This window comes from Anneissia japonica, unplaced genomic scaffold, assembly GCF_011630105.1.
Source record: "Anneissia japonica isolate Jap-2015-1 unplaced genomic scaffold, ASM1163010v1 scaffold287938_len408866_cov212, whole genome shotgun sequence".
In the NCBI taxonomy this organism is placed as follows: Eukaryota; Metazoa; Echinodermata; class Crinoidea; order Comatulida; family Comatulidae; genus Anneissia; species Anneissia japonica.
In genome coordinates, this window is record NW_022696173.1 from 121,489 (window position 1) to 133,469 (window position 11,981).

The window sequence follows — 11,981 nt, forward strand, 5'->3', positions numbered from 1 at the left end:
CCCAACTAGAACTCGAGCCAGGGACGTCCTTATCCCACTGTGGCTTTGTTTAGAATTTTAATCCAATTTAAAGCAACTGATTTCACACTATTTGCAATTCTCGACGAACTGCGAAAGAACAAAAGTAGAGACCACTTTATTGGAGAAAACCTACTATCGTTTCTGACTGAAATCTATCACTTCAGAAACTTTCGTAGGTTTTCTCTATGTTTGTTTTTTTTACACCTCTGTCATGGCATATTTGTTTCCTGTTTATTTGTACCGAAACATACACAGAATAACCCATGCTCCTGATCTTTTTAGAAGCCGTGCAATAATAAAACCTGGAATACTGTAGGTGCCTAAAACAAATCTGATTTTGTTGGAAGGGGGCCTGTTTATTTGAATTCAATCTTTTTACAATCAATTTATTTTCTGTTTCAGGAAGAACTACGAAGGTTGTATACACAACTTGAAATTTACAAGACACATTCGATGAAGGAAAACAACCCACACATTCCCTCCAAAAAACGAAGCGCGGGAAAGCGATGGCGAGACACTCGCAAGTTATCTCGAGGCCCTAGCCTACGTACACAGAGCTACCATTCCGAAAGCGAAATTGAGCGTTCGTCGGATGTAGGAAAAAGCACAGAAAGCCTATCTAAACCCTTAGAGAATATGTGTGAAGGTACAACTCGGATGCACAGCCTCGACAGAGGGGAAACAAATCGAAGAAAATTTACGCTTGATCGTAACGACCCGGCGGTGCGCAAAAAGAACAATGTAACGTCGTCTTTGGACAAGGCAGACGCTTCCTTCAGTAATAATAGGACTTGCAAGTTATGAACCCCTTCTCTTAATTGAAAAAAAAATAATACGGATGTTCATTATTACGTATCCTTTTCTTATACAAGGCAGCGCTAAAGTAACTGGAACAAATGTGAAAACGAACAAGTATTTCGAAGTCACAACCTCATCGAAATGTAAATTAGTAGACTATTCCATATAATTATTAACTTAGAAACTACCTTAAATAATCGTTGGTAATATAAGTTCAGGGTATAAATTCGTCAGATTGTATATACTTATAAGCCTACTAGCCATTTTCCAATTGCCTTGTAATGACTGCATCACATTTCGGACTATATTTATAGTAAATTTAGGTGTATAAATAATAAACTTTATATTTGTTGAATGTATGTGGTTCTATTAAATTGAAACCTTGTTTAGATTATATTACAACATGGCTGACTTTTAACTTCATTACATGTCAATTGACAAGCTTCATATAATGGATAGGTGTATATGGATTTGTATAAACTAATATATTGCAAATTCGGAGCAGTTATATTCTTGAGTGAAATGAATTGAGTGAAAATGCAGTGAAAAATATGTACAGTATATATAGTTATATCATTCTATGGGATTTTATAAATCATTAAAAGTTTCATGTTTACCTCCAATGTACAACTACATATACATATAGATATAATTTATAATGTGTAGAATATCGGTGAGTAAAGTGGAAAAAAGACAACATTCTACTGGTGTTGAAGCCTTTATTTTGGCGCATGTCTGTTTGGAAAACACAACTACGTTTCCCACATAACATTACATATACATAGCAGACGTTTTTTAACGAAAACGAATACAAACATTATTTTCGTTATTCGTTCCTACAAATTTACACTGCACACAATCATGCAATCTTGATTTTGACATGTGACATGCATGACATTCAAATTCTGATATCTAGTGGTGATTCCAGCAGTGACCGAAGAACCATACCATAAAACCTTGAATAGAAGCCCAAAGAGCTTAATCTTGAGAAGTCAAGATTTGAAGCCCCTCCCCACTCCACCCTTAGTTTGCAAAGTAGCCTAAAAAAGAAGCCCATCTCGAAAAGAAGCCAGTGGGCTTCTTTTTAAGATAGCATGGGCTTCTTTTCGAGATAGTACAGTACATACACTGTACATGAAATTAAAAAAAATAAATAAATTAACAACACGCTTGGTTGACACTATAGTTTAGGTGATGTAATGCCGGTTAATACACTCCAATAACTGATGTTACAGTGGCCCTATTTATTGTTTTATAGTAAATCCCAAAATTTACAGCTTTCATTTTGAAAAGAATCCCCGCTCTGCACTTTGCAAAAGTAGTCTCAAAAAGAAGCCCATCTCAAAAAGAAGCCCATCTCGAAAAGAAACCCATCCAAAGTTCACAGAAAAAAAAGAAGCCCAGGGTTTATATCTATCCGAGGTTTTGCGGTATGTCATTAACTGCTGATCCCAACCGGCCAAAAAAAAGTCATTGTGTTTCTTCTGTTTAATTTAACAGTTTCAATAAAAAATTTACATTATTTTTGTTGTCATTATAATTGTTAACGTTAATCAGTTAATATTATTTTTCAACATACTACAGTATTATTGATGATTTTTGTAAAGTACATACTGTAAAATGTTGTGATATGAGAATGAGAATCAGCTAAAAGTGCTACAATATTGTTGAAGCCAAAAAGTTGAAAACTTCTCTAATATGTCTCTTTCATTCTTATTGTTGTTTGTGAGGCACTACAATCCAGACGATGTTAAGAATTTGTCAAAACATTCAGTTTATTATTGCAGTTCGTTCTTATTGTTGAAATTGGTTTACCTTTAACACATTATATATTTTTTAACTACGTAGCGGTCGCAAAGATACACTAAATGACCTAATAATTCCACCATTATCAATAAGCTCAAAATTATTGTATGTATTTTTAACAGATACAGCAAAATGAATGTGGCTTGATAATATTACATCAACTTATGATACTATATATATGAGACTACCCCACTAAATGTAAATTGAAATTTTGGAAAATGTTAATGTGTGTATTTCCAAAAAACTTTAACTATATACAGTATAACTACAAAACTGTTTGAGTTGAATGAACGGCAAACGTATTTTGGATTAAAATAAGGTGATACAGACAGCCCCTGTGGTGGACGACGAGAGTTGCTGGTACCGGGTTACCAGGTAGCACAGACACGAAGGGACCCTTAGGGGCGAAGAGAGGGAAGGGAAGAGAGAGAGCATTCGGGAAGTTCTTAGCTAGCAAACAGTTTGTAAATTTCGAGAATCGGATTAATGTCAAAGTTTTCGATTCCTCAAGCAATAATTTATGAAAGTCTATATTTATAATTTATGTCTGTTTTGTTGTGTTAAGTTTGTCTTGGATTTATTTTAGGATGATTTTTCATTGAATACCTGAACAAATTTCAACTAATTTAATCTTACCTTTATATATTTTTCCTCTAATAATCTATTACTAGCAAAATAATTGTTCAATAATTTTACAATTCAGTTTCGTTGATAATTTGACAAATTGTTTGCTCTGATAAAGGAATAAAATTAATGTTTTGAAAACGGGGAAATCATGAGTTGAAATGGTGATGAATTTTTATTTTTTTCTGAAAAAGGCCTAAATTCTGTAAACATGGTGTAAACTGTATTTCAACTACAGCTAGAGTTTACCTGTATCTTAAAGGATTCTCTCTAATGTGGTCGTGAAACTAAGAATTCATAGTCTCAACTATTGTAATGATTGAGCTGATCATTTCTTCAGATTGTAGCCAGAAAACAAAAATGAAAAAGGCATAGGTTCATTGAGGTAAACCATAGCTTGGCCTTTACCATAGTTACGTAGTGTAGCATTTTGAATGTTGTACATTGGGATCCTATCGCCTTTACCCTCATGTTGTGCTCTAACTTCCAGTTTAACCAAATCTGCCAAGTCCAGACCAGTTTGAAGCGCCTGTACTCCTGGACCAGTCTCTAACGTCAAGTGAGCTTTGCTGGCACTACCATTAGTAGGTGAGAATTTAGATGGTTCCCATCCACAGGGTATGTCACCATTTTCCCATAATTCTTTGGCATGTTTGTCGAGTTTGAGCCGAGCACCAAATGTTCGTGGCGTTATCAAAAATCCAATGACCTCAATCTGATAAACACGGCCAACAGATGGACCTACACGTTCATTATACTGTTCGAATCCATCCCTTGTATAGTGCAGGGATGTGCAGTGAAGCATTGTGCCACCAACGTCAAGCTCTTTCGTACTGAAATGATCTTGCAAATCTATTTAATGAAAAGAATAATCAATTAATCACAATATCAAAGTAATGTTTGCAATCAAACGGAGGTTACAGTAATAACAAAATTATTGTGGATACCTAAAAAAATATCCATTACAAAAATTATAATAAAATGGAAAAAAATAATCATGCTACATTTTGCCGAGACAGATTATAACATACAGTTAAGCTCACCTTTAGGAGAATCGTCAATTTGTTTTCTAAAGTCATCAGCAAATTCTTTGACTGCAAAACTGTCTAAGAGCAGCGACTGACCTTTCTCCCTCACTTCCCGAGAAGCGTCGTAGTTCAAAAACCAACCATAAAAAGTCGGAACAATGGCTCGATACCTTGAAATCCCCTTACAATCAGCCTTTAGTGCTAATTCGATGTAACTGTTTTCATGGGCAACTGTATAAATCTGCTGCATGTGTTCAACGTCGTCTGAAGCATGGTCGATGACGATTGTCTGAACGTTATCCTTAATAGCTTTGTGAAGAGGCTTACACACTTTACTAGAAAACTGTAAATTTATCGATGATTTTGGAAATCTATCGATGATTTTTCTTGACAGTGAACTCTGCTCATCATCTTTTGTACCAAAACCACTGAGGAAGACCATAACACGAGAATTCTGCATGAATTTTATCGTATCCCAGTCCTCTAAAAATGGATATGTCATTTTGCTTCCGGCGACTTTACGAATAATATTGAAGTACTTTGTTCTCATTCAACCAGCAGCTATATAAGAATGAAAAAAGCGAAAAAAAGCAATTTGAAAAATAAAATATGAAAGTTTTCTTTTCTTTAGCAACAATGTCGAAGAATGGTTCACCTAACCTAAATAATAGATGTATTTATGTTGACAGCCGTTGTGCACTTAATCAACAAATAAGGATGTCCATTTTACAACATCTGAACATCACGATGTAAAGTGTATATTTTATAAAGTCATTCCAATGATTGAAAGATAAAACTGAAGTACCTATACTAAAAATTTCAAAGCACGCATAGAAATAATACTATTTTTGTACACACAAATATTACAACAATTATAGTAAAATCATAATACCATATATTTTGTGTAAATGTTTTTCAACTTTGAATAAGTGTCGAATATGGTACAACAATGACTTGCGAATGGTAAAGAGAAACTTGAGCCAAAGAGAAAAGGAAGAGTAAATAGCTGATCAAATTATTACAATTAAATAACAAATAAATATGGTACTAGATATTTAAGAATTTGTTAAAGTAAAACAATAACTTGAGGTAAAGAGAAAACGGGTAAATAATTTATCAAATCAATACTATACTGGTTAATAATTGAATAATTGCATACATCGATACGATAATAATTTGGGTAAACAGTTTAAATAAATATTAGGCCTATAACGGGTAAAGAGGATGAAACTAGCGATTGAATAATTCAATCAATCAGGTAAAACACGCAGATCGAATACTATTATCAAGAGGAGAGGAAGAGAACCAGAGAGGAAATCAAGTTGTAAGCATTTCAGCTACAACATTGATTCCTGTACCAATCAACACTAGTCACTAAGCGCAAGCTCGGAAGTCTAGTGGTTATGGCGCCAGGGTAGTTATCTGTAGGTCGTGGGTTCGATTCCCACCCGAATCACTTGCGAATTTGTTCGCAAGTATTTGGGAACGTACTGAGTATTCGGTACGATAACGTCAGGTAGGGCAAAACATCACTCCTAAACACTATTCAACTTGTGACATCAGCAATCATGTTCTTTTTGATAAGTTACTTTGCCTTCAACTGAATATCAAGAAAATGAATCCTTCCAAAAGATCAATCACAAGTATTTTTCATAGCACATTTGTGAAATAAGAGCTCTCATTCCCTTATATAACATAAAGGCTCGATGAATTGGGTCTGTTATTGTGGTGATGTTTTGCTAATGAACAGGTACTTTCTGTTTGCATCTTCAAAGATCGCAAAATACAGGAGTCGGAATCACTTAACCCTATCTTAAGAGGTTACTAGTATAATATCACAAAATGAAATTCAAAGCTTAAAATATTCTGCTGCAAACTATACAAGTAACTTTATCCAATATTTGTTACCATCAAGATTCTTACAACCAAGACTAAATTTTTGGCAGCATTTTCCTCATTTCCAAGTGTGAAAAAACATTACCTATCGACTTAAGGAGAGCACTAATATAAACGCTTTCAAGAATAATCTTAATTTAAAGCCTTTCTATTTTTAGAAAATCGAAACACCAATTGTGAAATGCTACTAAATTTAAGTGGTAATTCCTCTAGTAGAGTATTGACAAGGGGATGGTTTGATAGGTTGCTATGGGAGGGGGAGCTATCTGGAAGAATTAAAATGGTATGTGATTTTTTTTTTTACTTGGCAGGTTTTCAAATGGAGTCTAGGACGTAGGGTGGAAGCTTAAGCCCTCGAGTTCACATGACAATGGCATGATTCAGTGCATTGCAATAGTCAGTGTGTGTGTTTAGAGATATTAGGTTAAGTTAGGTTTTAAAGGTTAAAAAGTTAAAGGTTATTCATTTAATGGACCTTTACGCTAAGCCCCGCCCCTTGGATATTGGATATTGTTGATTGCTGGTCCTACAAAATGACAGTGTTATAACATACAAAAACACAAGCGTTTGTGGGACTACCACAAGTGTTTCTTAGACACACACATATTCCTCGCCATGTTCTGATTGGTCGGGAGTTAAGTTTGATTACACTCCTGAAAGGTCATTCTCAGCAGTAGCGCATCTAGAAGTTTTGAAGTGGGTGGAGGGGGGAAGGGTCAATGATCAGTTCAGAGGCGCTAAATCGCAAAATAAGGTGATTTTTAACTACTTGCAAGTGATTATTTTTTTTTTGGGGGGGGGAACTGGGAGCCGCGAGTAATTTTTGGAGGGGCTCACGCCCTAGATACGCCATTGATTCTCAGCCAATCATGAGACAGAGAATTTTGGATGTGCAGTTTTCAAAAAAGAGGATGCACATGTGGTAGACAATCTACTATTTTCAAGAGATGTTGTAATTAGAGAATAAATGCAATAGTCAGTTTATTACTTAAGTAAGTATTCACGAAAAGCATAACTAAGTGAAAACAGGTAAAAAATAATAAAACACCTTATATTTTCAATATAAAAGTTTATTGGCGTTACTGTATAAAGCATGCGTAAACCATAAAATAATAGATTTTTTCATCATAAACATATGAAATTTATGATTTGTATCAATAAACAAACATTTACAATACATTACTTTAAAATAAACACAAACAATGTTAAATTATTTTTCTTATGTGTTTTCGAAAAGTTTTTTCGCTAAATAAATATGAATACATTTTGTTTTATCAAAATGGACTTCATCCACTGAAAATTTACTCTTCAGCATCTTTAAGAAATCTAAATCTTTTTGGTATCGAATTCGACAAGACAATAGTACTTTTGTGTTGGGTTGACTAAGTTCACTCAAGGTGTGAAGCAAGGCTGTGAATGATTCTTTAATGTATACTATATCAGCACCGATTATAAAGTCATATTTTTCAGAGAAATCTTCCAAGTTTTTCCCCCATTCGAGCTCTTTCACAGTGATACTGGTCTTGCCATCTCTAAAATTATTTTCAACATTCACAGTGAGACTATCAATAACTTCTAATCGATCAGTGAGTGTGACCTTTGCACCTGAAAATAATAGAAATTGTGATATTTAATTATATCAAAACAAAAAAATTAATAATTAAAAAGGTTCAAATGATTTATGCACTTTCAATATGGCACAGATAGAAGCAATTCACTTTTAGCTGAGTTACCTTTACTACCATGCATAAATTGATTGCCTGGCCAGCCAATCAAATTTAAGAGTCTATGCAAATATCACAACATTATTTATACATGTCTGTTAATTGACAAGGAAAACAATTTCTTCTTCTAATCTTCAATTGAAAGTAACTTTTTTAATCATACAAAGTGATTCATTCAAATAGTTTATTAATTCAACATAGAGATATTGTTTTAAGAACATCTAAATTCAGATTTTGGCAAATAATAAGTCAATACATGTTTGTGGTATACAATACCATCTAATTTAAGAAGGTATTTTTTTTTACCCTCTAGTTAATTTCCTATATACCATTTTTCCAAATTTATATTGTGTACTAGTAGTATTTTGTTTTGTTTTTTGGGTTTTTTTTGATTGCCAACAACAAAATAAATAAATTTGCTTTTACAAGAACACTAGGAGTTCTGTATATTACAGAGCACATCAATCATCACTAACTTTATATAAAATCACTGTTTGTGAAAAGATAGTACTAATTCATTACACGGTGTACTGCAATATTTATAAGTTGATTAAGTGATTTTTCTAAGAATGGTAAATTACACTTAGAAAAGTGAAAGCAGCAGAAACATCAGACATAAAGTCTAAAAATTGAATTACACTGAGACAAATTTAAGATGGAATAAGAGATTTATTTATTTATTACAATTATATATCCCGGATAAGCCTAAACAGTGTAGAACTGATTTCTATTTGGCTCTGCATTCATTTTCATTCAACTTGTCTCATAAAAAAGAACAAAATTACAGACTACAGGTTAGCAAATTACAGACTACAGGATTACAGGTTAGCAAGTGAGCATGTTTTTATCATCAACCAATCACACATATGCGCTTACAATTTCCATTTTCTTATTGGCCAGTGATTCGATCATCATATTTTTGGTATCCGGATCGGGATTTTCTCGTATGGACGTACGGCAGCTAATGGTTAGCAGGATCCGGATCCTGCTAACCGTTAGCAGCCGTGTGAGAACATAGCCTATATATAAGTATAAAAATCGAGAGCCAAAATGCAAGAAGAAAGTCATTAACATGCCCAATTGTTTTAAAAAAGAAAAATATAATAGCTTGTTTAAAGTAATATTTAAGATATTTTGAAAAAGTGCTTAAATTGAAAAGGAGTGTGCTATATGCCTACTAGTAAAAGACAAAAAGTAAGCTACTAAAAAATATTCTATTGAATTACAATACATAAAGGTTAACATTACTGTTATTACTGTAGCATAACTTTAATTTTACTGTAATAAAAGGTAAAGGCTAAAAGTAGGAGAATAACCCATAACTCGTAGCATCATTGTGCTGAATTGTGTATTGGCGTGGTCTGTGAGTACCTACAGTAACCACCGTAAAGAGCGGCTTAAATTAGCTACATGTTCTCATCATTCCACACGACAGAGGCTGAAAAGAACCATAGCATCGGGGTAACCCCTTACTCTTCCAAAAGATACAATGGGTTCTTTAAAGTGCATAAAAGCACTGGACCTCCATTTTAAGTCCTTATCCAAGAACACTTGGTTCTACCAACTTAACCAGCGCTGATGTTAAGGCTGTAATTAGCGGCGTTCCTGCCTTACCCCTTGGCCACTCGACTCACCAGTGGAGTCTAGTGCAGTACTCAGCATAAGAGACCAATGTATATGTAAAATTAAATAAATAATAAAAAATTATGTTGTGTTAGGCACTAAAAATGCACATTTTATAATTCGTCGCTCACATCACAAAGTAATACAATCAAAGTAGATTGTGCTAATTCGTGAAATCGGAGTAGCACGTCAAAATGAGCGCGTATTGGTTGCCAAGCACTTTTGTATTCTTTTTAGTGAAAATGCTGTAGCGATAGTATGGAAACCGAGCTTTAACATTAATGTTTGAGAGAGCAATTCTTCTAGATAATGTATACAGTTTGATGCAGTGGAAATGGTTTGGTTTCCCAACCCTCGAGGTTGGGGTTTCAATCCTTCGCTGTGCATTTCGCTTGTGTCCTTGAGCAAGGCACTTTATCTACATTGCTTCCGTATACCCAGCTGTATTAATGGGCACCAGCACATTACTGGGAGTAATGTGCGGTGGACCAGGGTACCACCCGGGAGCATCAAGCTCTTATCTGCTTCACGGTACTTGGAACTGGGGATAAGCTCCAGCCCTATGCCCTGTGGCTCGACAAGAATTTTTCTATGTATGCGCTTACCCAATAACGCAGCCATCATGCCAACTAGTCCAGTCCCTGCACCAAGCTCCAACAGCTTGCTCCCGTCCAGTCTTAACTCACCAGCCTGTACACTGCTTTCCAAATACTCACTTAAAACAACAGCCTGTTAATTGCAAGAACATTTTTTTATCATAATTTTCAAATGAAAGCTAACAAACTTACTTCATATACAAAGTATTTTGTTAAGCATCCAATATTTTACTTACAGCATCCCAAACAACTGCAGCGACTCCATGTTTCTCCCAGGCCTGTTTAATTATTAATTCTTTTTCCATAAATTTGAATCGCCGTTCTTGCTTGTGAAATGCATCCAGAAACCCTGGCTTATAAACAACTAGAGCCATCGCTGGCTGGAAACCAAGACTGAAAGATGTTTATCTGACAAAAGAAGGCAACCTCAGTTTTTATTAGTTTTGTAGAGTGTCTGTAGATTTGGTAATTAGGCTGCTTTATTAAAATCTTTTACAAAAAAAAAAAAACTAAAGAATATAATGCAGTAAGAAAGTTAATGAGACAGCAAGTTTTCTTTGTTCTATTTCAACTCTTGTGTATAGTGACTCTGAAATTAGGCCAAAAAAAGATTGTTTGTTTGTCCTCCTCCACCCGACCCTAACTCACTGAAAAAAACAGGGGCGGAAAAATAAAAATTAAAAAAAAGTGGTTTTTTTAGCTTTTTTGTTTACAAATGAAAAAAAAGTTAAGTGAATTTATCTTTATTTTTTGCCAGATTCCCTACAAATTAGTCTGATGTAAGATATTGCCATTCTAAGCCTCTTTGAGTTGTATGATGATGAGTGTATTTAAAATTTTTTTTTTTTTAATTTGTCCAGCAGCCCCATTATTTATTTTTTTAAAAATTAATTATTAATTAAAATTCCGAATTTAATTCTTATTAAATTCGGAAAAAGTGTAATTTAATAAGTGGTAAGGTTCGGGTCTTTTACAGTTTGTGAATCTCATTCAAGGCATGGCTAGGAAGCCAGGATTTGAAATTCAGAACATTTATGTTGAGTGCTCAAAAGGATCCTGCAGTTGGGATTTGACATCAAGGAACTTGAATACTCACAGGACAGTCACACGAATGCAATTTTGTTACATGGGGAATTTCAATTCATATTATTATCCAAAATCAGTGCAAAGGGGCAAAAAATATGCGCATGTACTCTGCACTCAGCAGAAGTGCATTGAAAGTTGTGCAAATTTTTCCCCATTTTGTCAATAGTGATGCACTACTGAATAGGATAGATAACACTAAACTTGAATATTTCAAAATTGCTAAAATTACTTAAAACTACAAATAAAAGTCAAATATTTTTGGTAGGCCATTATTGTAAGCTGTTCTGTGACAACTTAAACAATTACGACAAAAACATGTTATTGATATTATGAACACAATATTTTTGTTTTTTTCTAAATCTAATGAGCCGACGATGAGCTTCAGCTGTCCAGCTGGCGGACTGACATGAAATTGTCCCTGCTCTCCCTCCCTTCTGCTGAGGAGCCGCCACTGAATACCAAGTTGAAGGTAGCCCATCCAACCAAAAGCCTAGTCTAGCGTAGGGCCTAGGCCCCTAGGCCTAGCCTAGGAGGAGCCATAGGCCTCCCTAAGGAGAGTCCAAGGCCTATTATTTTCTACTGTCATCGGTCAACATGTTACCTTGCTATATTTTGGTATAAGTGGATGCTTTACAAATACTTAGGCATACAACACTTACCTATATACGATTCGAATCAGAAATCAAGATTTTATAGTTTACGAGAACGAGCGAGAAGGAAAGGAACAAAAATAATGGTGTAGGCCCTCTAACGGTGAAAGATAATTTTTAGTCTACATT

General features: G+C 34.5%; 2 protein-coding genes across 3 annotated transcripts in view; one reads left to right on the forward strand and one right to left on the reverse strand.

Annotated features, from left to right (window-relative positions):
- Positions 1-1,969, forward strand: part of LOC117101735 (probable G-protein coupled receptor 158) — a 24,897-nt gene extending 22,928 nt beyond the window's left edge. Inside the window, exon 9 of the mRNA XM_033241774.1 lies at positions 424-1,969. Within this exon, the coding sequence (XP_033097665.1) occupies positions 424-825 (402 nt within the window). The 3' untranslated portion in view covers positions 826-1,969. The remainder of the gene's footprint in view (positions 1-423) is intronic.
- Positions 1,970-2,569: 600 nt separating this feature from the next.
- On the reverse strand, positions 2,570-11,978 carry LOC117101725 (protein N-lysine methyltransferase METTL21A-like). 2 transcript variants are annotated; one of them, XM_033241761.1, is made up of 4 exons: positions 11,862-11,978; positions 10,353-10,524; positions 10,126-10,249; positions 7,234-7,778 (listed from the first exon to the last, which is right to left on the reverse strand). In XM_033241761.1, the coding sequence occupies exons 2-4, from the start codon at positions 10,488-10,490 to the stop codon at positions 7,393-7,395; spliced, it is 648 nt and encodes a 215-aa protein (XP_033097652.1). In that variant the 5' UTR covers positions 10,491-10,524; positions 11,862-11,978; the 3' UTR covers positions 7,234-7,392. The 2 variants fall into 2 exon arrangements, with proteins under 2 accessions (XP_033097651.1, XP_033097652.1); XM_033241760.1 differs by lacking the exons at positions 7,234-7,778; positions 10,126-10,249; positions 10,353-10,524 and adding exons at positions 2,570-4,101; positions 4,293-4,838 and having other exon boundaries at positions 11,862-11,957.
- Positions 11,979-11,981: the final 3 nt, after the last annotated feature.

Excerpts from the sequence above, each read along its gene's own strand:
- LOC117101725 (XM_033241760.1), bottom strand. The coding sequence starts at position 4,827 with ATGAGAACAAAGTACTTCAATATTATTCGTAAAGTCGCCGGAAGCAAA. Across the intron at positions 4,102-4,292 it reads AATTGACGATTCTCCTAAAG|ATTTGCAAGATCATTTCAGT; the intron begins GTGAGCTTAACT and ends TTCATTAAATAG.